The sequence below is a fragment of the Aptenodytes patagonicus genome, chromosome 6, assembly GCF_965638725.1.
Source record: "Aptenodytes patagonicus chromosome 6, bAptPat1.pri.cur, whole genome shotgun sequence".
Lineage (NCBI taxonomy): Eukaryota > Metazoa > Chordata > Aves > Sphenisciformes > Spheniscidae > Aptenodytes > Aptenodytes patagonicus.
The window spans coordinates 2,044,087-2,068,938 of record NC_134954.1 but is presented as its reverse complement, the minus strand read 5'-3'; the positions used below and the strand labels follow the sequence as shown (position 1 = coordinate 2,068,938).

The 24,852-nt window shown below is 41.0% G+C and overlaps 2 protein-coding genes across 3 annotated transcripts in view; one reads left to right on the top strand and one right to left on the bottom strand.

The window, feature by feature from the left end:
- PXYLP1 (2-phosphoxylose phosphatase 1) overlaps nt 1–2,261 on the bottom strand; it is a 116,675-nt gene extending 114,414 nt beyond the window's left edge. Inside the window, exons 1-3 of one of the 2 annotated variants that reach the window (XM_076340849.1) lie at nt 2,212–2,261; nt 1,791–1,920; nt 480–569 (exon numbers count right to left, since the gene is read on the bottom strand). The gene's annotated coding sequence lies outside the window, so the exon portion shown is untranslated. The remainder of the gene's footprint in view (nt 1–479; nt 570–1,790; nt 1,921–2,211) is intronic. The other variant, XM_076340848.1, reaches the window with a different exon arrangement.
- Nucleotides 2,262–2,512: 251 nt separating this feature from the next.
- The window catches only part of SLC25A36 (solute carrier family 25 member 36), a 34,281-nt gene continuing 11,941 nt past the window's right edge, over nt 2,513–24,852 (top strand). The window contains exons 1-4 of the mRNA XM_076340853.1: nt 2,513–2,663; nt 13,982–14,152; nt 18,853–18,930; nt 21,678–21,778. Of these exons, the coding sequence (XP_076196968.1) occupies nt 2,623–2,663; nt 13,982–14,152; nt 18,853–18,930; nt 21,678–21,778 (391 nt within the window). The 5' untranslated portion in view covers nt 2,513–2,622. The remainder of the gene's footprint in view (nt 2,664–13,981; nt 14,153–18,852; nt 18,931–21,677; nt 21,779–24,852) is intronic.

Below are 24,852 nucleotides of genomic sequence, written 5' to 3'. Positions count from 1 at the left end.
TTTTTTTTTAACACAGAAAGCCACTGATGAAATTTAAGAAGGGGTGTTTTCTGTTCAAAGGCTACAAGAGAAAAAGCGAAGCACATGCTATGTGGATGGTATCCTGAGAAAAATTCAGAGCTAGAAAACACAGAAACAAGGGCTTAATTTTTTGTCACACATTTTTCTCTTTATTGCAACTTTGTTGAGTCCTATTACAGGCCTTAGTTACGCTGAGAGGATAGGAAAAGTAAGTCCAAAACCCAACAGAACATATTTTTTATTATTATTTCTAAAGAATCAAGAGGTAAAAATGAGAGAGGATTCAGCAGGAAAGTTACTCAGGTTTTGCAATAAAATTATGGAAGAAAAATAGAATCTTACAAAGTCTCAGATGAATAAAATCTTTTGAAAATGGGAAGTCATGCAATTTGGATGCTTTTATTTATGTTCTGGGCTCTCAAGTGTGACCCCACATGGCATTTCCTCTCCGCACCTACCTCTTCCTGATGGATGAAAGGGGAAATGCACTCTAAGACTCTATATCCATCAAACGTGACGGGATATGCAGTCCAGCCAGAAAGTCCAGCCTAGCAAGGAGAACAGAAGAAAAAGTAGCGTTAAAGACAGCTCTCAAGAAATGCTGCAAAATAATTTTGAAGAGTGCTTCAGACTCCTAATAAAAACTGAAAATATTTCAGTTCGGGCCTTTTAAATGTGTCAATGGAATACCTAAACTTTCTATAAAAAGATACTTTTAAAAATTACAAAACATCTAATAATGTAAATAAAGTGTTTCAATAGCTCTACTTATTCTTACTATACGATAAGCATTCATAAAAATCATCAAATTACAGTTTTTCATTTGTCACAGTGCAAGCCATAAGTGCCAGATGAAGTTAATAGCTCCCAGATTAGAAGTTCACCTATACAGAGATAGAATAAAGCAGAGTCTTTGCCTGGCATTTAATCTTCTTTTGAGTTTACCGGGACATGTGCATGCTAGAAGGCATCACATGGCCTGCAAAAAACCCATCTTCTCTTCCCTCTTAAGCTTCTAAGAGAATTGGAAAAAATTTGGACTCATGACCTCAAACAAAGTATTTGGCATATGACCATCTTTCATGCAGCATTTAATAAAAATCAGTGGTAGAGTTTTCCAGTACTCTCAAATTAATTTAACTGTTCCAATTAACCTGAATGCATTTACTCTTTCCCCTGCAACACCTTGTGCCAAGCTGCACAAGCCTTTCTCACTTCTTGAATGTTAACATCTCTCATGTATGTATACTACAGGCTTCTGAAAGCCTTGCCCATCTTTTTATTTTGGAACAATTCTCACTCATTTGTTCACTAGTTTCAACTACATACTGTGTGGAGTAGCAATGCAAAATCATTGTCTCAGTTCACAACTACTTTTTCCCCCAGCATTTCCACATCTCACATGTTTCTCCAAGCCTTCTCCCACACAACCTCCTCCTCAACTCCCACTCTTGCAAAATTTCACATTACATTTGTAGTTTGTGTCTTTCACATCTGTTCACCTTTTCAGAGGTTTTTGTTTGAAGAAGTGACCGCTTCAAAATGCATGCTTGTTTTATTAATAGAGAGGTTAAAAACTGTTGTGCTATTATGAAATAGCTCTTTATATTTTGGAAAAAAGCAGTATTTATTATGTGGACATTCATGAAGATTTTAGCTAGTCATTTATTTGCTTTTAGGTGCTTGGATTGTCTAAGTGTTGACTTGGACAACAATTTTATACATAACATTAAGAATTCTCCTGTGTAGCATTATTTATTTTCCCTTACCCATGTATTTTTGAAGAAAAACAGAAGTCATCCAATGAGTCATGATACTCACTTCAGAAACACTCCCAAGGAGCCAGTATTTGGGTGCTTCTTTGGAGAGGTACATTGCTTCAGTAGCCAGGGATATGACCTATAATGCAAAAACAAGAGGAATCAAAAACTGAGGCCACTACATGCCTTGCTAATAGCAATGCTTTTGGACGCCACGGGCAGAGGGGTTGTTTTTCACACCCCTCTTCCCCATAGTTTCTGTGGCTGCTGTATGGGACCTTCCCCCAGGGCCAGCACACACCTCAGGAGGGGAGCCAGCGGCCATGGTGGGCTGTGGGCCTCAGAGGGCTGCGCGTAAAGCCCACTAGAAGGGAGGGAGGCTCCCAAAAGAGACGTTTACAGAGGGACCCCGCAGAAACGCCTCACACACCAGAGAGACAAGCAGCGCCACGCAAGCCCAGCTCCCGCCTCAGGACGACCGCTAACGGCCTCCTCGCCCAGCTTATAGGGCGGAGCGCGCCGGTGACGTCACACCCCTTCAGCCAATAGCGGCCCCTGTTTACTTCGGGGGGGGAGGGGGAGGACTCGTTACATATTCATGAGGAAGGCCCCCGCGCCCGGCGCTTGCCGCAGCGGCTCCCAGCGGGAGGCGGAGCGAGGCCGCCCGCCCCGCCCCGCCCGCGCCCCGCCCCGCCCCGCCCCGCCCCGCCCCGCCGCCGGAGGAAGCCGCGCGGCCGCGGTGCGTATTTATGCTGGGCCCCGCGAGGAGCGGCGCGGCCGAGCGCGGGGCGGAAGCGCTCGGCACTCCTCTCTCCCTCCCGCCCGGGCGCAGGCGGCGAGGATGAGCCAGAGGGACACCCTGGTGCATCTCTTCGCCGGCGGGTAGGTGAAGCCGCCGCCCGGCGGGGCAGCGGGCACAGTACCGGTCCCGGCCCTTCCGCGCGGGCTGTCAGGTGGGGCCGCCCGCCCCTCTCGCTTCCCCACAGGCTCCGCCGCCCCAGCGGAGCGGGACGTGTGGTGGGTGCCGCCCTGTGGCTCGCCCTTGTCGCTGTAACCGCGGAAATGGCTCCTGCGGGGTTTTTCCCGTCCCCCCCTCCCTGGGGCGACGGGGGTCCTGCCCGCCGCTGAGCCCGCCCGCCGCGGCCTGGCCTAGGAGGGGGCGGCCGCGCGTCGTGCGGGAGCCGGGGGCTCGGCCGCGGCCTGGAGCGGGCCGTCCAGTGGCGTCGCGGGGGCCCCGCCGGGGCGGGAGGGCTGCACAGGCGGCCCTGGAGCGCTGCTGCCCCTCTTCTGTGCCTGAGGGGGCGCGGGGGAGGAGAGAAGGCGTCCCCGCAGTAGGGAGGGGGACGGCGGGCCGCGCTGAGGGGCTCCCGGAGCGCCGCTGCCCGCCCGATGCCCCGAAGCCCTTCCGGGCCTGCCCCGGGCTGGTCGGGCGCGTTTGGGCCCGGCCCTGTGGCGGGCTCCGGCTGCCCGGGCAAGCGCCGCGGGCCCTCGCCGGGAGCCTGGGCACGCCGCGGGCGAGCGGTGCCTGCCAGGCCCGGCCCCGGGTGTTGCGTTTTGTCAGGGGCAGCGTGCGGGAGGTACGTGGGCCCTTGGGGAAAGCGGGGGTGAAGGTTTCCCTTAAAAATAGCCCGTTCCCTCTGATCGCCGTTCCAGGAGTTTGCCCCTTATCCGGCGTTTCCGTGGAGAAACACGCTGAGCCCTCTGCACGGGCTCCCCCGCCGCATTGGAGAGGCTGCCCAAACATGCCAGTCCTCTGGCAGTCTACAGATGGCTAGCTGGTAACGCCAGTGTCGAAGGGCCGCTGTGTTACCTGAATGCATTTCAACGCTCTGGTGTGTGCTGCTTTTAGGTGTGGGGCTTGACACGGTCGTGCAGCTTTCCGCCTACGAAGACAGAAGAAATCAGAGGGAAGACTATAGCTAGAAGTAAAGATGGGGCCCTTGTAGCCTTGGTTAGGTTTGAGGTAACTCTTGTACCTTTGCAGGTGTTAGTCTGTCTTCATCTTTTTAAGCGTTGTAATGCTGGGGATGTCTGTGGTTACACAGCCTGCTGTTACACAGCCAGCGGTCACTCCAGGGATAACGTGGGAAGAGCACCTAGCTTAAAAGAGGAAGCTGGGGATCCTGTTTGGCGTAATGATAAAAGTGTATTTGAGTAGTGAGCACGGCTGCATGGAAGCGGGCAAAGTGGCAGACTGAGAACATACTTTGCATCCCAAGAGACAGCTTGAAAGCTTAGATTTCCATTTCTACTCACTGACTTTGGACTGGGGTGTTTGAGATGGAAGAGGAATGTAGCGTTTACTCTGAGGAGGTCTGGGTGAGTTGGACAGACATGAGCACATTCTCTGCTTCTGGCACACTTTGCAGGTTTTCACTCTTACACACCTGACTTAATGCTTATGTGGGTTGCTTTTTCACCCCCCTGATTTCTGGCACTCTGTTTAAGAGGAGAGGGATTATGCAGCAGGAGGCCCAAGATGTGGTAGTGTGTACTTCTTTCTTCAGAATTCACATCCTTGTAAACATTCAGAAAAGCAGTAGAAGGAATGCCGCATAGCACTTCAACTTGATAGCTCTGCACAGGGGAGATTATGCATGATTCTGCTCAGTAATGATCGTCGTGGTTTAACCCCAGCTGGCAACTAAGCCCCACACAGTCACTCGCTCACCCCTCCCTGGTGGGATGGGGGAGAGAATCAGAAAAGTAAAAGTGAGAAAACTTGTGGGTTGAGATAAAGACAGTTCAATAGGTAAAGCAAAAGCCACACACACAAGCAAAGCAGAACAAGGAATTCATTCACTCCTTCCCATCGGCAGGCAGGTGTTCAGCCATCCCCAGGAAAGCAGGGCTCCATCACACCTAACGGTGACTTGGGAAGACAAACGCCATCGCTCCAAACGTCCCCTCCTTCCTTCCTTCTTCCCCCAGCTTTATATGCTGAGCATGACGCCATATGGTGTGGGATATCCCTGTGGTCAGTCGGGGTCAGCTGTCCTGGCCATGTCCCCTCCCAACTTCTTGTGCCCCCCCAGCCTGCTCGCTGGTGGGGTGGGGTGAGGAGCAGAAAAGGCCTTGACTGTGTGTCAGCACTGCTCAGCAGTGACGAAAACACCCCTGTGTTATCAGCACTGTTTCCAGCACAAATCCAAAACACAGCCCCATACCAGCTACTGGGAAGAAAATTAACTACCCCAGCCAAAACTAGCACGTGATAGAGACAGGTTGATAAACCCAGAACTTAAGACCAGATGAAGATTGCTCAGCTCAGCTTGTTCATTCCTATTTTTTGCACAGAAGTCTGGTGTATGGTTAGCTGCTGGCCAGTTGGGTCAGGGGTTATACTGTGAGGAAAATGCTGAATGCTATTTCCTCACGTGCCAGCCACACATTTCCTGTAACCTTAGTTCAGCACAGCTAACTGTATATTTGATCGCATTTGGCAGTAGAAAAGTTATTCAGGGTCATCTCATGACTTCTTTGCGAGCATGGTGGACTACAGATCACCTGAGTGATCTTTAGTCTTCAGTGAAACTTAAAGGGAAGGAAGCTTTGTTTTCCTTTAGGTTTCACTAGAGACTGTATGGAAACAACATGATTATCTCAATCTGCTGGCCTTCTTTGTAATGTCTAAGTTCAGTCTTCAATTCCTGCTTTCTGTAATGAAACTGTAACTGATGACATTGCTGTTTTAGTAATGTAGTAGGTGGGGCCATCCTGGGATTTTTCTGTAGCTGCCTAGCTTGTTTCATGCCCAATTCAACAACAGCTGTCAAACTGCAATACTTCTGGGCTGTTGTAAGTTTGTGTTGGGAGTTAGTTTCATATTTCTAATAATTTTTTTCCCCTCATTTCTGTTTTCCTATCTCTGCATCCTTACCCCTTCCCAACAGGTTTGATAGACTCTTTTAGCAGTGCTGGCTGCTGGGGCAGTGATGGTGAGGGAATTGCTCAGCAATTACTACTTGCTTTGTTTTTCTAAAGTAATTTTTACTCAAGTAGTTTCATTTTTAAGATTCCCATCTCTGTTTCATAACTGCATGTTAATTGTAAATACAACCAATATTTTGTGATAGAAATACTAGTTCTAAGTCTAAAAAGAAATAATTTAGTATTCCTTTTTGGAATGGCTTTAATGTTTCTAGCACCATCATTGAAGTGGTGCGGTTTTTTTTTTCCTAGAAAAGAAAGCTCATCTAAATGATTTTGCTGGACTAGTTCATGCATTAGCCAATACATCAACAAATACTATTTTGTTTATATGCTGAGCATGATGCCATGTGGTGTGGGATATCCCTGTGTTACGTGCAACTCCCCCTCATGTACTACTTGGACCTTCTTGACTTTTTTAAATAGGATATTCTCTGAAGTTCGATATGTAAAAATAACAGCAATCACATTTAGAAGTAGGAAATACATAGCATAAGAAGAACATCACATTTGCAGGAAATAAGGTAGAAAAATAAAGAATTCCTTTTTGATTAAAAAAAAAAAGGTTACTAACTTTTAAGAACACATTCCTTAAAGAAAAGCAGTTTTAACTGATAGAATTTGTAAGCAATTGGTTCCATGCAGTAACTTTGCTGTCACCTAAAGACACTTAAGTGTGGTTTTCTAGGCTATATTCAAAACTGCCATCGTGCACTCTGTACTGAAGAGTAATTGCAGGGAGCGTATCTGAATGGATTGATAGTGTACCTGGAGTTCAGTTTCATGCTGTGACAGGTTTGAAATCACTTACTTAGCTCCTATTTTGTCATGATGCCCCTGTTTGTCAGGCTGTGTTTCCGCAAACCGTGTAGTTACCACAGCTCTGTTTGCTAATAGTATCTTGTCCTTGTGGGAGCAGGAACTAGCTGGGTGCCTGTACTGTTGGATCATGATACAAAATTGTGCTTCAGATAAAACTTGATTTTTTTTTCTTTTTTTTTTTTCCTTCTGAGCTGCTCGGTTGCATTGCTTAGAACTCCTCTGTACTGTAGCTTTTTTGCATGTCTTCTGTTTTTCCATCTCCTAGTCAAATAGCAACTGTTGTCACTGTAGACAGCATGTTGGTAGTATAAACTCAGGTGCTTTTATTCCAAACCAAGCAGAATCAATTGAACATTCTGCATCCTGAAATTATAAAGTCTTCTGATTGAAATGTAGGCTTTAGATGAACATTTTAGTTCAAGTATGTAAGTTACACAGTTCATGCTTTTCTAGTGATTGGACTACTTAAAGCAACAAAAAAAGTAGAAAGACCTTAATGTTTTGCTTTATAGGGAAGATTAATATGTTTTGGATGTACCTGCTTGCAATCATAATTGGTACATCGAATGGAAATTCAGGTGTTGGCTACAAAAATAACTTCCAGGTTTTCATGATTTATTCTTCATTTCGAGAAAACTTATGACAGTAATTCTGTATCATACAAACTTCCATTAGGGCATGGGAACTTGCCTGGGCTTTGTTTCCTCAGCAAAAGGAGGGACCGTTTTGGATTAGGAGGTGGACAGCTGCTTTTCTGAGATCAGGATTGGACAGTCTCAGGTTTACTTCTTAATTCTTTCTTTACTCTTGGTGCTTCTTGCAGAAAGTTGGCTGATTTCTAATGTGTGAGGGAGTACAGGGAGGAGTCTCTGTTTATTTGTCCTGATTATAGAATTGTCTCAAATTGATCTGTAACTTAAATCACTTTTTGACAGAGGTTCTTGGCAAATCCCTGCAGTGGCCGAAATATATTTAAGATAAATGTTTGAATTCTTCAGAAAGATCAGACACTGTTGAAATGTATGGAGTAAAGGTGAAGGACCCTTGGGGTTTTTTGATTTAGAAGATATTAGTTAATAATGTAGCAGGTAGTGTGATGATAGGGGCTTTTTTTTACTCCCTTTCAGAAAATAGCCACTTGAGCCATAAATGAGTTGCCAAGCACTTGGACTCCCCTCTACCCTAAAATACATTCCTGCCATAACCCTGGATGTCTTTCAGAACAAGTTCTTCCTGTTGTAAGGCACAGGAGAAGGTTAGTACCTTCCTGTCCAAACTTCAGGTTATTTTTGTGTTCTGATACTCTTCTGTGGGGAATAAGGCAGCATTTGTTTAAAGCACTGAGTAGTTTGGGTTTTGCTCCATGAGGTTACTAAATTGCATGGAAATTGCTGTCAGTACTTGAGAAACTGTGAAACTTGTGTGTTTCTCTTATTTCCTTCTAGATGACCGATGTTTTCAGCTGGTTTTACTTAATACAAATGTCATTGTAAATATTTATTTACCCTGGTTCCTAATAGAAGCTACACTGTACATGTTGATGTTTGTTTTGGATAATGGTACCCAGTGCTGCTTGTTTGCCTTGTGGTGTTTTTCCTGTTTTCACTTGTAGGTTTCTATATGCCAGCACATCAGGGGAATTTTATGTTTTTACACTGTTAATTAGAAATAGCAAGTTTGATTAGTATTTTTAGTTTAAGGATGTTAGCTTAACTTATACTTTCTAAGTTTCAGTAAAGAAACTTAATGGGTGAATAAAGGGGTTAAGGGTTTCTGGCTGCCAGTACTCCTAGTCATCATATTAATACTAAAGATGGAAAGGTGTATAATACACAAGTCTAGCAGTACGGTAACAGGAAAACCCTGAAAATTCGGGATTAATGAGATATATTCTTGCTGTTTCTGAAAGTTGTGCTTGCTAAAGCCCTTAAATACCCTCAAAAAAGAGGGATACTGTAAACTTAATATCCAAACCTGCAACTTTATCTGTTGATGTGAGTTACTCGTGTTGTAAGACTGCTCTATGAAATTGCTGATAGATTTGGGACCTGAATTTGCAGTAACTGGTGAAGAGATTAGAAGGAGTTCTGTTTGCAAGTGGCTTGGGTTTTGTTTCTTTTGACAGAGTTTTGAGCTCAATTTTCTTGCTGTTTCTCTTTGCGACCAGTATTTGCATGGAACTTTCATTTTCATACAGGAAAGAGAAACAGCTGGTAAAATACACGAATTAATGTAGACCCGAGATAACAGGGTCAAGGGTTATCTTTGAGTCTTTGAGGCTGTGGTTACAAATACTGTGAAAGGTGAATCTGAGACAAGCACTATGCAGCCTCGTCTTTTATTTGTATAAAATACATAATTATCTGAAGGAATAAAAAATTCTTGCACTGACAGTTTCAATTCTATGTCAGCTGACACTGGCATTGGAATATTAATCTGCTTTGGAGCATTTATGGACAGTCCAGTGGCTGAAGTTGAGACCCATGTCCATGCTGGAGCTGTCTCTGCTTTTACTTGCAGGGGTGTAAGGTAACAGTAGAAGATACTCAACTACTCTGGACAAAGGCAGTGATTCCTTAGCAGATACCCTCCACTTGCAATAATAAAAGAAGGTTTTCTTGTGCAGCCGTCTCTGGAAATAGAACCTGGGATTTAAATGCCAAACAGGATTAGGTTTTTGAAGCATGTGCGTATTTCTTTCCTTGCAGTGTCTCACAAATAATACAGGTTTATCTGGGGAAAATGGTTGTCAGTACTGTATCTGTATTGAATTGCTAGCAGAGTTTAAAGCCCAAATAGTTCCAGGTTTGTTTCTGTTAATCCAGTGAGGTGATGGACTTCTAAATGCGCATTAGAGATCAAATTAAATGTTGGGGTTTTAATCATTTAATTCCTTTCATGGGTGCTCTCTGGAATAAGCTGCAGTTTAGGAGAGCATTGCCATCTTCCTAGATTCTTCTGTCCAAGAGATGTCAAGCAGACAACTGTTCTTAGTTTTACTGTTGTAGTTTTAAGTTTGTCACAATCCTGCAGGTTGGATGATAACTACAGGTCTCTGTTTCACTGAGTGCAATGTCTCTTGTGCCTTCTTGTACAGTTTAAGCTGCAGACTTAACTCTCTAACTTGACTGTGTTAATAGTAGTGGGATTTTAATCTTCCTTTTTTACCTGTGTGTTTGTTTTTGTGGATTTACCTACTGATCTTTGCTCTTCTGCCCTTCAAATTACTTGGGGCCTACAGGTGGATTCTCATGGCCTTGTATGATCAGGTGTTTCTGATGAAAGTCAGCTTTGCAAGTCTGTCTTATACTTGCTTGGCAAAGCTGAAAAAGGCTTGTAGTAAACATTGATTAGAGGCAAATGTCAAATTCAGGATAGGTAAGATGAGCAAGTGGTCTTCTGAACAGCACTCATTAGAAACTGCTGTAAACATTCAGACACAGGAGTGTCTTGGGTTTTGCCCTTCTTCACTTCCAGTTTATACTCTCAGAGGAGTGTATCTGCTTACCTACTCATTCTACCAGTTGAAACTCATCTGATCCTGGAGAAGAAGTTACCCATCAGTAAGTGTTCTCACAAGTCACAGTTGTTGGGGGCTAGTACATGACTGGAGATGCTGAAGCCCAGAGTGGTTTTAGGTAGTAGAAATTTCTTAAGTAGTTTACAAAATCCCACCTGTGTTATTGAGGAGAAGAAATCTGATAATTTTCTAAGTCTTAAAAAATGTTTTTCCAAACTGTGCTACTCCCTAATTTGTGTTAAGCCACAAACTAAAAAAACTCCCCTTAATTTGAGCCGGTGGGTAGGGTAGCAGGAATGGTGGCGGCAGTCTACTGGCAATTTATAGAACACTTTTTTGCGAAGCTGGAGCTGGTGGCTGTCTGTCAATGGCCTGCCAGGACTTGGAGCACAAAGAAGTAGCTGTCTCTTTCACAGTATTTCTAGTAGTGTGTTAAATAAGCAAGGCCGGAAATATATTTCTAAGTAAAATACACTGTCATTGATGCTGGTGACAGAACAGCTGGTATGCTGCTTAGAAGTTGCTTATTTGTACAGGGTGCATAGTTATTGAATTGTCTCTCTTGTTTGTTTACCTACAAACTATGTTTACTGACGGTTTCTCATAAACAGATTTTTGTCAAGCCTTGCAGTGTTTATCTTAAAGTTCAAGTGAACTAGATAAATCGGTGTAGTTCCTGGATTATGCTTTCATTTAGTGGTTCAGTTCAAACTCAGTGGATCTTGTGACTACTGAGCAAGATCTGGTTCCTCAACATTTGGGGACATTTTCTTTCACTCCTTCTCTATTATATGGGGCTTTTTGAGGCCTGGGAGAGTGAGGTATTACATTTTGACAGAAGTAGAAATTGGGTATTTTGCAGACTTGTTTGTGAGCAATACAGAACCACATAGCACTATAAAACTTTCTCTGCTCTCTTCATTTGTAAGTAGCAATTTGAGATCTTGAAGATAAGGGGACAGAGAAGAATTTTAATCCAAACTATCAATAGTTAGTGGAAAACATTCAAAATATTCTCAGGTTCAGTTGAGACATCTTAAACTGTTTAAAGAGAAAAAAAAAAAAAACAAAAAAAAAACAAAAAACCCCCAACAAACCACCCAACAGTAAGAAACTGCAGAGAAGGCTGATTATTTGAAATTGCTTGAATGGCAGAGTGTGGTGCAAGTAAAGGGTGCACAGTTCTTAAAGGGAGGCGGGTGGTCTGCTGCTTCCTTATGATGCATGTAAAAATCGTGCTGGCTGCTGTTAAATCAGCTGGTTATCACTGAACAATGCTTGGTGTAGGCAGACTTAAAAAGAAAAAGCATTGAGTAGCTGTATGTCTGCCCTCTTCCCTAGTAATCTAGTAATCCATTTCTGAATGAAGTATTTCTAACCTATCCACAGTGAATGTCTGACAGAAGTGCTGTTGCAGTCAGGCATCCCTTGTGGTGATTTGGGTGTGGTGCAGGGGATCATGCAGGATACAAGCTCCAGGTCAGTGTTAATCTTCAACTTTGGAAAATTTTTCCAGTGCAACATAGCTGTGGAGCCAGTAGCATTAAAGGCTCCTAATTCCGAGCCCTGTTGAAGAATGCGGGCCAAGTTTTTTCTTCCTCCTTTCTTCTCCCTTCCATAGTATTTACCTCATTAATACAAACCATACCACGTGCTTTCTCTTGCTGTTACTTGAAAACAAGTCCTCATGTAACCTGTCCAAAATCAAATGCAGAAAGATCTTAAAGAGAGTAGGCTCGAGGGGGTCAGAAACAGAGGGGTTGCAAGAAAGGAAATAAACTCTAAAGCCAACTTCCTACATTGCCTGCACAGGCACATTACCGTACAGCAGTGTCTGCTGTTGAACTGCAGGAAACACAGTCACTTGCTGTCTGGCTAGAAGATGCTCAAGCTCTAAAGCTCTGCATCAAGTTGTTTTGAGGGCTGGCCTACCTGTGGTTCTCATGTGGTATTCATGTCATGAACCTTAACATGTTACAGGCTCCTACTGCTTCCAACACTGGCTAAAATAAATATCAGCACATCTAGTCTGTCTCTTCCTGCAACTCTTATTTTAAAAAGTCTATTTGTGGCTTACCATTAGAAGAGTAAGCAAGTGAATTGCTCATTCAGAGGTGTTTTAAACATGCTACTCTGAAAGCTGCATCAGTCTGTTACTGCATGTGTACAGCACACACTGGAAGACTGTCTTCGATCTTCCTGTGAGAACACTTTATCCAGACTGACAAAGAAACTTGATTTCTTTCCTCAATTTAAACTTGAAGAGTAGAATTCAGTCTGATGTTGGAGTTAGGGGTGGGACAAGATGCCTTTAGTCTTAGTAATAGGATACCTCTAGGTCACTAGGTTTAAACAGTGTTAAATGAACATCATCAGACATTATCCTACTTTGCCGCTGTTTGGTATTGTCAGTTCAATTCATACAAACAGATTAGTTTTTTAGGATGCAGTGCTGTGCTAACAACTACCATTATTTCTGGTATTCTCTGCAGTAGAAGAGATTCAACAGACTAAAAGCAACCTTCCTATGAAAGTTTAAGGAGATCTTGAGTCTTAGCTATTACTCCTAATTTGTACTGAACTCTCCTTTGTGTTTTGGAAGACATTATTTCAAAAATACTATTGAACAAGTCTTACAGCTTTTTAAAGGTTTTAGGGGTGTTTGAAATGCTCCTGGTAACTATCTTGTTGGAATCACCAGCTCTAGTTATTGTGTCGGAGAAGTGAATGCTGGGCCCTTTGAATTTAGTATGAATTGTATTTCTGTGTTAGTGGATTTCAGACTGAGTTGTTGGTAGCATTAATTAATACCCTAATTCATATCTGGGTTTGTTTTTTTGTTTTGTTGGGGGCTTTTTGTTTTTGCTTGGTGGTGGGTTTTTTTTTTTAAAGGGTGCATATAGTGTCCTGGTCATAGTTTTAAGAAGAGTATTTGGCAAAGTGAAGAATACTGATCTCAGGGAAGGTTCAAGAGAAGCACTTTTCTTGTAATGGTAAGGCCAAGGAATTTGGAGTTGTCTTTGGAATCAGAACTTGTGGATTTGATATTTTTTCTCTCACAGGCCGTATGTGATCGTAGCTAAACAGATAGGAATGTAGATATTAATAAATTGGTTATGAACAAGCACCAGAAGAATTCTCTGAGCAGAGCTGCTAAAAGGCAGTATGTTCTTGGCTGTGTTCTGCTCTGTCAGAATGGGAGTAACTCCACTGTCAGCACAAGTCATGCACGGCTTGCCTTGGCTTGCTCATGGAAACAAGTGGCAGACTGAAGCAAAACCTGCAAGTCTTCACCTGGTTAGCCACTTAAAGCTCTTTTGTCTTCCCAAGTTCTACTCAACAGTATCTAGTCTGTCTTGCTGTAACGGGCAGAACTCAGGAAACACTCAGAGAATCGTTGCTTTCATGGTACAATGCCCAAAATACAAATGGGGTTTTGAAGATGTCTTCATAAGTATTTTAATTTTATTAAATTGCCATACCACAGTTAGTTTTTACATGTAGCCCTGTGTGCATAGTGCATAAATCTTTTCTACCCTTAAGTATTTCTGGCACCTTGTTTGTGGTCAGGAGTGCACTAAACATTCAAAAAAAGTTAAAATTTACCATAAGAAGTTAAACATTTCAGATACTGAGCTACTTTCCAGAACTGATTTGAACAGCATGTACTGAAGACTGTGCACCTTCACTACTTTGGGAAACTTTATTTTTGTCTGTTTAAATTTTCACTCCAAGTTGTGGAGTTAACAAACTGACTTAACAGTTTGCTTGCCTTCAAGGGCAAGTAACTGCAGCATTGTCATGCATGTTCCAGTTGTTCCTTCACCTTTTGCAGTTTGACTGTGTTGAGCATAATGTTAATTGTATGTGAATGTGTGCTTCACTTTCTTTGCAGTTAAGAATGTGATGATCCTATTTCTTTTTGCAGATGTGGAGGTACTGTTGGTGCAATTCTGACATGTCCACTGGAAGTTGTGAAAACACGATTGCAGTCCTCCTCTGTGACTCTCTACATCTCTGAAGTCCATCTCAACACTGTGAATGGTGCTAGCGTCAATCGAGTAACTAGAGTTTCTCCTGGACCTCTCCATTGTTTGAAGTGAGTGTACATGTTACTAGGTTTTTGGTTCATTTTGGGGAGGGAGGAGGAGGGAGGTGTGTTGGACAAATCCATATGAAAGATTAAGACTTACGTCTGTCATGATGCTACCATGAGATGACTTTCCATATTTTGCCTTTTATCTGTAATTAAGTTTCACATTCCACTTTTCCGAATGTCCGTCATGCTTGAGTTTGTACCTTGAATTATCCAGAGCATGTATACCCTGTACAATTCACAGCTCCAAACTCTGTCCCCAGAACTCACTGGGAGTACTGTAACGCTTAAGTGCCAGACTCTATTTTCATCCTGAAAAAGTGTTAGTATAAGACTTTTTAAACTGTGTTTTGTGTCCAAATCATAGATGTTGTTGAATATGGAGGCAAGAAGCCCTATGAAAATTAACTCAGTTTCTTAGTCTCTCTCAACCACTCCATACCCTTCCTTGCCTTTTGGTATCTTCTGCTGGATATGTGACTAGTAACGCTTTTAAAGCTAGTAAGAGATACGTAAGGCCAGATTTTGCCATGATCTGGGACATTTTGTTTGCATAGCACCTCACTGAACGGGGATTGCCTTTCCTCTCCTTGCCACCAGTGCTTGTGATGTTCAGTAGCCAGCAGGAAAGTTGTATGGCCACGGTTAAACTGCTAGTACAGACTGCAGGCAGGGTTTATTTCACTCTGGGGGACTCAAGCTAGCTGGTTATGGGGAGGTGCATTTGGTATTTGGGAATGAGGGGAGTTTTCCTCCAGAAAGGACCTGCTACTGCTTCTTGCATTAGAAAGAATTTGATAAGACTCAGACCAGTTATCTTCTATCCCCAATTAATCAGTGAGAAGTAGTTTGTAGAGAGCCCCTTCTGGCAGTTGCAGTGTAGGATTTAGGCTTAATCTGGTTAGAGGATAGGATTTGCTTAAATGGAGGTTGTACCCAAATAGGTCCTTGAATGGAAGATAGTTCTTACCATGGAAGTTTTGATTCAGAGCCTTTTTACGTATAAGAGTCTGATGGATGAACATGTTGGGAACAGGTATGTGGGAAGGAAGGGCTCAAATTGTGACAAGGAAGGAGAGCTCTATCCAAAACGCTTGCCTTATTGGCTTCTCTTGATGGAAGTTGAGCCCTTCAGCTTCTTCCCTGAATGTTTGGTTATGAATTTATCTTCTGTTTAGAAATGTATCTGAATGAATAGCAGGATGAATAGATGTTTGTTTCGTATGCCCCTCTGCTAGAAGCCTGCTTTGCTTTACACCCATCCCTAAAACCTAAAATAGCTTGGTCTTCCCAGGAAGCAAATTCAGACTGAGGTAGAGGTAGTCCATGATGAACTTCATTGGTAGGGCTTGTTTGTTTTGTGGTTGTTTTTTTTTTTTTTAAATTCTGCTTCTTAGACATGTTGTTTGTTTATCTGTGATACAAGAATATGTCTCTCTTGCTGCTTTTGTTCTTTGCTTAGATGTGTTTTCTTCCAGGTCAGTATCAAACAACTGAGATGCCAAGTAACTTTTCTGGGTTTTAGATTCTTTAAATAGAGCAAATATGAAAAAAATCCCAAATGACATGGCAATGGACTATGACAGTAAAAATACATAGGTGCAGGACATAATTATTCTTAGTTAAGGGACTAGGGCTGTTTAGTGAGGCAATCAAACTGGATCCCTCTGTCACTCTTTACTGACACCTTTACTGTCACTTGATATTTTCAGGGTTTGGTTGTCTCTTCTCATACCAAATTCGGTGCAGTGCTCCAAGGCTCATAATACTCAGTCTAAAAGCAGGGTGAATCAGGCAAATAATGTCAGAATTTCCATTAACTGACTGCTGTGGAATCACTTCTGCATCTTAAGTGTCAACAGAGGTGACTTCAAAGGCATGTCTGTCAGGAAACAAACATTGAAGAACTGGTACAGGTGACTGCATTCTCTGGCAACAAAAGCGAATTCCCTTATTCTTAAATATCTGGTGTATATCATGTTGCGGATGCCTCTCGTAGCTAACCTTGCTGAGTTTAAACCTGAGGTCTTGATAATGGAAATCTGACCTGCCTGCCTCCCAGTGCAGGCTTCCCCATGTGACATAAGCAGGTCAGCTGAGGCCATATGGAGCACTTGTGCTGCTCTTCCAACCATGGATTTGGTATTTACTGTTTTCAAAACAGTGCGAGCTCTGGAATCTGCTCTTTAATGCAAAAAGTTGGTGTCTTATTTTTCAGTGTAGGCTCTGGAACTCCTCCAGCTGGTGTCTGTGAATGCAGAAGAGCATCAGTAACTACCACCATTATAATCCTGTCTGCTGCAACCTCTCTTTAACCCTTTGTTGCTCTGTCAAGTCTTGGGATATTGTAGATCCAGAAGAAACAAACAGACCTGGTACACTTCACGCCTAAGTTTCTCTTAAGACACTGAGGTTCCTGCTGCTTCATATACATGCATATGTTATATGTGCATATATACATGTGTAACACATGATGTTGTGGTGATAGTGATTTTAAGTAGTGTTTTAAGTGGACACAGATCATGTTAATTGGGTTCAGCTTTGCTGTAATCTGATGCTGTGCCCATGCTGAGCTCTGGAATATGGTAAGATTTTTTTTTTTTTAATAATTCCTTCCGTAAGTGTTAGAAATGTTTTCAGGATGACAGACATGTCTAAGTAATTTGTATTTCCAAAGTGCTTTTGAGTATGCGTTCAATACTTCAATTATTACTGTGCAGCAACGCTACCCATGTAGTGAAATCGTATCTAATTCTTATGGACATGAAGCTAAGATGTTGCTGGATAATTCTATGCCAGCATTCCTAAATAGGGATGGTGACTCTGCAGAACCACCATTTTATTTTTGCTTACTCAAAACAAATGTAAACTTTCAGTTTGATTTAGCAGCAGAACTGTGGTGAATCAGCTGCTGGAAATCAGAATAGGTTTGGAATCTCCTTCAGTGCTATAGATGGCTTTCACCTGTTTGTTCTGATAATAAATTCCAAGCAAACTAGCCATTTATAGAAGGGTAGTTTGCTTTATTGAGTAATTGACTTGTCATTAACCTGCATGTCTCTTTTGAAGAAGAAATATACAGGAGAACTATTTGTGTGTATTGGCCAGTGTTTATAAATCAATAAGCACAGAGTTCTGTTTTGCAACATCTAGTGAAGTAGTTAATTCTTAACTTTAAACCTGGTTCTAAAGCAATTGCTAGAGCAATTTGCAGTGATGGGATGCAGATAGTCCTTGTTTCTCCTCCCATGTCCTACCACACTTTATAAAAATACCATATCTGATTAACATCTAGATTGTTGGACAGATTGATTTCATTAAAACTGAGTATTAATGGATATCCTCTTACTGTGCCAGTGTACCTTGCTGCATAGTGATTTTCAACTCTTTCTTAAAACCACAGTTACATGGGATCGGTATTCCAAACACTTAAGTACTAGTAATGCCTCATTTGAGGTCTCAATTCACTGCTCGTATCTCTGTTTCTCTGTAAATCCCACAAAGATGGGAGGTGACACCCCCCTGCTACCCAAGCAGTCTTTCCAGAGCTGCGTTTATAGTGGACCTGGTACCACAAGATGTTAGGGCTGTATTGTGCCTGGTACTCTTTGCATGGGTTACATTCCTTTTTCAGTTAATCTCAAACTTAAGTGAGTTACCTTGCATGAGGAGGTGAGGATTGTCTTTTCTGGAAAGAGCTGAAAAGGAAAAACCGCTGGCTCCACAGCCCAGCAGCAGTGCTTGGGTAGTAGCACACAGGCAGCCGTTCAGAACTGATAGGAGGGAATCCCTGCCAGCCTCGAGGAAGGGCCACTTTGCACATCGGAGGTTTCCATGTCCTTTTACTGTAGTCAAAATAATCACCGTATCTTACAGAAAGAATAAAGCTAAGAATGGGTTCCTAGTTGAATGCTTAGTGGATTTAAATCATTTACAGGGATGGGGAAGGCGGGGCTTTGTATCTGAAAGGCTGCTTTCCTCTAACTTCTGACATGTAACTTAGTGTGCTGTTGGGAGTTGTGTAGGATCAAACCAGGGTAGCACATGCAAAGCCATGTTGAGGTTTCTGTCTTTTTGAGAATAGTGGATAACAGATTGCAGAAGATATCTCTGGCTGGGCATGATGAGCAGTAGAGCTAACATCTTCCTGAGCTCTTCTCAGAAGGCATATGACTTGCCGTAACTGAACCTTCGTAAGTCTTTCTCCTCTCCTCCTCTCTTGCCCTTCATCCCCTGTCCCTCCCACCCAAAAAAGTTCCCAAACATTGGGAGCTAAAGAGTGATGAAAGGGATGTAGAATAGAATCAAATATTTTTGTCTCCTGAACAATCTACAACCTACAGGAATGTGAACGTTTCCATGCTTAGTATTTTCTCCCTGATAAAAGGACACTTTCTTTAACTTCCTAATGACAGATAACTCCATGTATGTATGTGTTCCTATCTTTGAGGTAAGTCTGTATGGACATCATAAGGCTTTACTTCTGCATTTAGTTCCTGGATTTCTGTGGTATGCCAAGCAATAATGGAATTTTTTTATGCTGATTCTAGGAAATGACTAATTTTTTGTGGTTAGCACTGCATTGTCAGTTATTATGAAAGTTTTACACAGAGTGAAGCTTAAAATGATGTAGTTATGGTGGTAAGTGCATTCCTTAATTTTGATGTGAATGTTACAGTATTGCCGTTTTTTTTGTTTTCTAGGATGATCTTGCAAAAGGAAGGTCCTCGTTCTCTGTTCAGAGGGCTGGGTCCTAATTTAGTAGGCGTTGCTCCTTCCAGGTAAATACAAACGTGTACAGTAAATGAAATAATTTTGATGAAATTTAGGTTGCTGTACATTATGTAAGGGATTTAAGGTTTATTTGAAGAGAGTTTTGCATCTGCAGTTGTAAATACTTAATAGCAAATAACCTTTGGTTCCTGGGGTAATTTCATTGTCTGAGAAATTGAGCTACTCATGTACTCCGCAGCTCCAGTCCCGCATCCCTGCACCAACTGTCTCATCATTTACTATCCTATATGCTACTGTAATAGTATTTACTGTTGTGTACTATCCCTTATGCAGAGTTTTGTCCAGTTAAGAAGGAATATGCTTAAGGAGTTGCACATGTAAACAAGAAGTTTGTACCTTTGAAAATACAAAGGTAGATTTAGTTTTCAGTTAATCCATAATCTTCAGGAAGCAATTGTGTGACTGTGGCCTCAAAACACTGGGTCTTTCTTCTTGAATTCTGGTGAAGCACTGGCTACTGTCCCCCCGCAGTAGGAGGGCTGTTCTGAAACTTCAAAAAGGACAAGACTGGGTAGGATGACCCACTTAACAGCTGTCCCAGAGAAAGCAGATCCAGCAGTGGGCTGGACTCCAAAGGGTACTGGGGCAGTGTCAGAGTGCAGCAAACGAGGGTGTAAATCTGGTCTAATTGGCAGTGGTATTGCTGCTGTCAGTTGCTCTGCATCAGTACAAATACTCTAGCTACTCGGCTGGTGCTGGCAGTCAGTGAGGTACAGATTATGCCAGGCTGAATTGATCCTTACGTACAAGTGTTAGCCTAAGTTCAGTCCAAAAATAGGAGAATACCTAAGGAAGAGTATGGAAACAAAGCTGTGTAAAACTAATATAACTACTTATTCCTGGATGAGGCTATAGTTGTTTTCTGGCCCATTTTTATTCCCTTCTATTCTGTTTAAGAGAAGAGTGTTTATGCAGAGGGAATATATTCCACAAAGGTTTTATTCTTCCCTTGACTTAGTGCCCTGCTTGCTTTTATTTTTTTTTTTGTCTGAAGAGAAGACATTCCTGTCTCCTGCACACCCAGCTGGAGAGTATCTTAACTTTTCTGGTTTAAGGTCTTTGGCTGCTTCTGGAAAATTTTATTAAACTGGACTTCCCATTCAGCATTGATCTGTCTTCTTGATCTGACAGATGAGGTGGTGTTCTGTAGATCGTCTGCATGAATAAGAAAAACATAATTCAGGAATTGGAGTGCTTTTATTTTAGCAGACTTTTTAAGGAATTAGGTGTTTTCTGATCACTGACTTAGCATTGCTGTTTGGAGAAGCTGAAGTAATTCTAGTAGCTTTCTTTGTTCTTGACACCTGTGGGGTATCAGCACTTCCTAATCTGAAGAGCCTGTACTTTTGTTTGATAGTCCAGTCTGGTCTGAATGTTCAATGTTGATACTACCTTTTTAACAGCAATTTTTATACAGCAATGGATTCCATTTTATAAGGGACTATCCTCAATGAAAAATATCCTCAACTGCAAAAAGCTCATTAAATCTTCTAATTCCCTTCCCTTCTTCCCCCATGTGAAATACTTAGCTTGTCGTCCTCCCCCCCCGCCCCATACTAAAAATGTCAACTTGGGATAATGTGTGAAGTCTTACAAATAAGCACATCCTCATTCCCCTCCAGCTGACTCAGTCTTTATCCAGTACTTCGTTTCAATTAAGCATTAGCTAAGTGGATTTAACAGCAGCTCTTTGTTTAAATAAGCTGTAGAGAAGCATGTTTCATAACACATCCAGTATACTTAACTGAGTTCAGATTCCATTTTAGAAATTACACCCATGAAGAAAGCATTTTATCTTTTTTTATAATAAAGAAAAACATGTTTGCACAGCTAATGAGGTTAATGTTCTGTTCATGAAAACTTGCATGTTCATTTTTTCTCTTGTAGAGGGGTGTCTAAGTTTAAAAAAAAACTGGGTTACAACCTTAAACATGAGGTTTAGATGTGCTTAAAATAATTTTTTTTTTGTTTTAATGAGTGAAAACAGGCATTTTTCATAATATATTGCATTGGCATGCTTTTATGTCTAGCTTTGTTTTGATAGCAGCTCAGACTTGAATGTAGTTACAAGTTTACAAATTTTTTGGTAGTGTATTCAGGGAAAAAAATTGGTCTATTCCAAATACAGAACTAGAGAAACAAAATGCGGATCCCAGCTTCACAGCTGTTCTAGCATGTAAAATATAAATATTTATAACTACAAGTTATAAAGTATAACCACAAGTTATCAATATTTACATCTTAAATGCTAGAATAATATAAATATTAGGTGTGCTGTTTGGTTTTCTAAAAAAATGCTAGATACTTGCTAGTTCTCTTGAAATTATGATGCTGTTGAAATGAGTTTAGGTCCATTAGAATAAATGTGATCTCTTATTAAAGAAATACAGAATACTGTAACTTCAGTTCTTAGTTCAGCAGTGTTTTGTTTCCCTGGCTAAACTTCCTAGTGTCACAAAAATCACCGCCATATTTCTAATTATCTATCCTTCCCCTCACTAATTGTTAATTGGAGCTGTTGTGGAAGAAAAGGTTGTAAAGTATGATTTGGTTTTTTTCTTTACCATTCCTAGAATAGTCGTGCTACTTTGCAAGAGTTATTCCTTGAGTAGTTTTTTACTGAGGAAGCAAGACTTGAACCAAGATCATCTTGAGTTAGTGAAGTTAATGGCACCGCTCATAAGGGTATCAACACATAAAATGTAACATAACTTGGATTTTGTTCTAATTTTAGAGCCATATATTTTGCTGCTTACTCAAACTGCAAGGAAAAGTTGAACAATATTTTCAATCCAGATTCTACCCAGGTACACATGATTTCAGCTGGTGTGGCAGGTAAGGATCTGTAACTTTTTAGCTTCATTCTAGAGCCATATCTACAAATGAGAGGTGGCAATAAATGTGGAGAAAACGAAACAAAACAGAAAATGTTCAGTGATTGAACGATCTCTTTTTGTAGTGGTTACCTTCTTTGGCCTCTCATTAAACAAGCTATCTGGTGAATATGTGCATGAAACTTTGTACTTAGTGTTAATGAAGATCTTTAACTGTGTGTGTGAATAGTCTTTTCTAGGAAAACTTGCATGCCTGCTTTTTCAGTTGTAAATTTGTGAAATGTAAAATGAAAACTTCCAAAAGAGTAACTTTTTGCTCTGCAAGCTATGAACAACCTTGTTTGCACTGAACTCTGGTTTAATGCTGCTTAATCTGGTTTTTTTACCATGACTTTCTGTTACAGCTTTGTATATCTAACTTATTTTTGTCTTTCTGAAAAACGTCTGCAGATACTTGTATATGTAACGCTCCCTTCTCCTTTGTTCAAATACCAGTCTGTGAAGTTTGCTCTACCACTAAAGTGACATAGAAGAGCAGATTTCTGTAGTTTTCATATACTTTGATCTCTGGAAATAAATTCCTATTTTATATCAGCAGTGTAACTTTGGTATATTTTAGCAGCTACCAATATTTGTTGCTTGATTTGTATGTTCTGTGCTTTGGTATCATTAACAAGGGGAGTTAAAGGCAACTGAACTGAGTTATGGTCACGGACTCGTGCTGGGGAAATCAAAACTTGGGCTGGCAACACTTTACCTATTGTTGCCTGTGTCTTTCCTACACAAAAGCAAATTTTCAAAAGTTTTTTTTCTGTATAGGCCATAGACACTTCACAGATGAATTCTGACAATTTTATGGTAGCCTGTTGAAGTTTCTAATTCCTGTCAAATTTTACAACCACTGTACATAATGTGAGTAATAGCAATCTGGAATGGACTGCCAAAGGTGATGTCAGAATAATGAATAGGATTAGTTTTCTATTTAATACTTGCTAATAATCTGATACAAAGAAATCATTACATAGCATAGAAAATTTAAGTTACATTAGCTTTGTACTTAAATAACATACTAACGCTCATCTCTAGCACATGAGAAATGCGATGTCAGTTTTTAATCTTCTTAGAGATGTAAGGAGAACTGTTTTGTCTTAGATGGGCAAAATAAGGTGCTCAGATGACGCAGTATTTTTTTATCACCTGGAAATGTGTGGTTTGTTTGTAGATGAACAGCATGGGGAATGGGATGGAAGGGGATTTCATGAAAAGTTCATCCTAATCAGTTAATTGCTCCAAGAAAAATGAATTGTCTTCAGCTCTTTGTCAAGGGGATAAAACATGTCTTTAAATTTGGGGTGGGGGGGAATATGGGTAATAGAAACAAGTCTTTCCTCAATTGAAGACAACTTGTGTAACTCATGCAGTGCTGCAGACAAACGAAGGTTCGGTGTTCCCTATCTTTGGAAGTTACTGCCCTCATTCTGTAATGAAAAGAACATTTATGCAGGTGCGCTGTAGTGACTTTTCCCAAGTGCTTGCAGACACAGACTGTAGTTTGTCAAGGAGTTCTGTATCTGCTTATTAACTTGCTTCCCTTCCAGAAGGTTGGTATTACGCATTTGTACTTACGACTGCAGGAGACTGGGGTAAATGTATTTGAGCCGTAATTGCTGTTGACCTTTTTTTACATCTGTATACAAGTTTTAATATCGAACAACTTTTGTGGCTGTTACCTTTCTCACACTTACCTAGTTCTGCAGTTGTATTTCTAAACCATATAGCCAATGAAACTGAATGCCCAGTGCGGGTTCACACTACAGGTCACAACTAACTTTCTCTCCTGAAATGTCTTGGCACTGTGTACTACAGACATTCTCTGGAAGACCTTTAAAAGAAGGTTCTTTGACAAATGATTTCTTGATACTCAGTACTGGCGCTATTCTGATTTATATGAAAAGGACTGCAGTTAAAATTAACAGTACTTTCTTGGGAATATGCTAACCTTGTTTTTGTAATTCTAATATATTTCAGAAAATGCACTTAAACCAGCTATTAACAGTTTTACCTGCAAGGTTTGTATTGCTATATGATGCAAATCAACTTAAGGAAATGGCAAAATAACAGGGACAAGATCAAATGTGAGCTCTTAATTGGTTGACTTAAACAGGTTAACACAGAAGATCACCATAATATTTGCTTTGGAACTTAAGATTTCAAAATTGGCAAGGTAGATAAACGCTTCTAATAATTAGCAAAAAATAATCAGTATTGGTTTTTTCTTTTGCAGCTGCCATTGGTTTCAGTAAGGAATTGAGTAATTCAGTCTTAAATGAGGGGGGGGGTTTGTTTGGATATGACCTTTCTGTTGCATAAAGGCTTCTAATACCTAAGGAGCATGAGGTGGTGTTTGCACTTCCAAAGCTTTTCCTGTAGGTTGCAAAATACAAAAATGATGCAAAAATACAATTTAAAAAAAAAATCTGTAACTTACTGTTTTATGAAAGTACTGTAAGTAGTGAACTTTAGTCAACTTTAAATACTGTTTACTTGTATCATATGTTAATACATGAGTATCTCAGGCTAGACTGATGTCATTGTTAAATAAGGATTATTTTATGCACATGGCATTTTTGGGAGTGAGAAGCTGAGGTATGGTATTTTAAGCGGTTTTTTTGTTGTTTTTAGGCCTGATTCTTCCTTCTCAAGATAAAACATATATTTTTGGTTTTATTAATATTCTTTTAGTAAGTTTGTTTTATCCCAAGGAGGATGAATTACGCTACATATTATAACCGATGCCTTATGCAATTAGAAATTAATGTTTTTCTCTTGCTGCGTGCTAGCTTCCAGCATATAATTCACATCACCTTCATACCTAAAATATCTTTGTATTGACATGAATAAGTACTCGGCAATCTTTTTTGCTTACTACTCGGCATATCACATGGTTCTCTTTTCGCAAACTTGGACAGTGAATATATCTGAAGCGTACTACAAGAATGAGAGCGTTTGCTTGTGTGAAGATAGTTTATCTCTGTACATTTCAAAGTCAGGCTAAATTCTTAGATTCACTGCAAA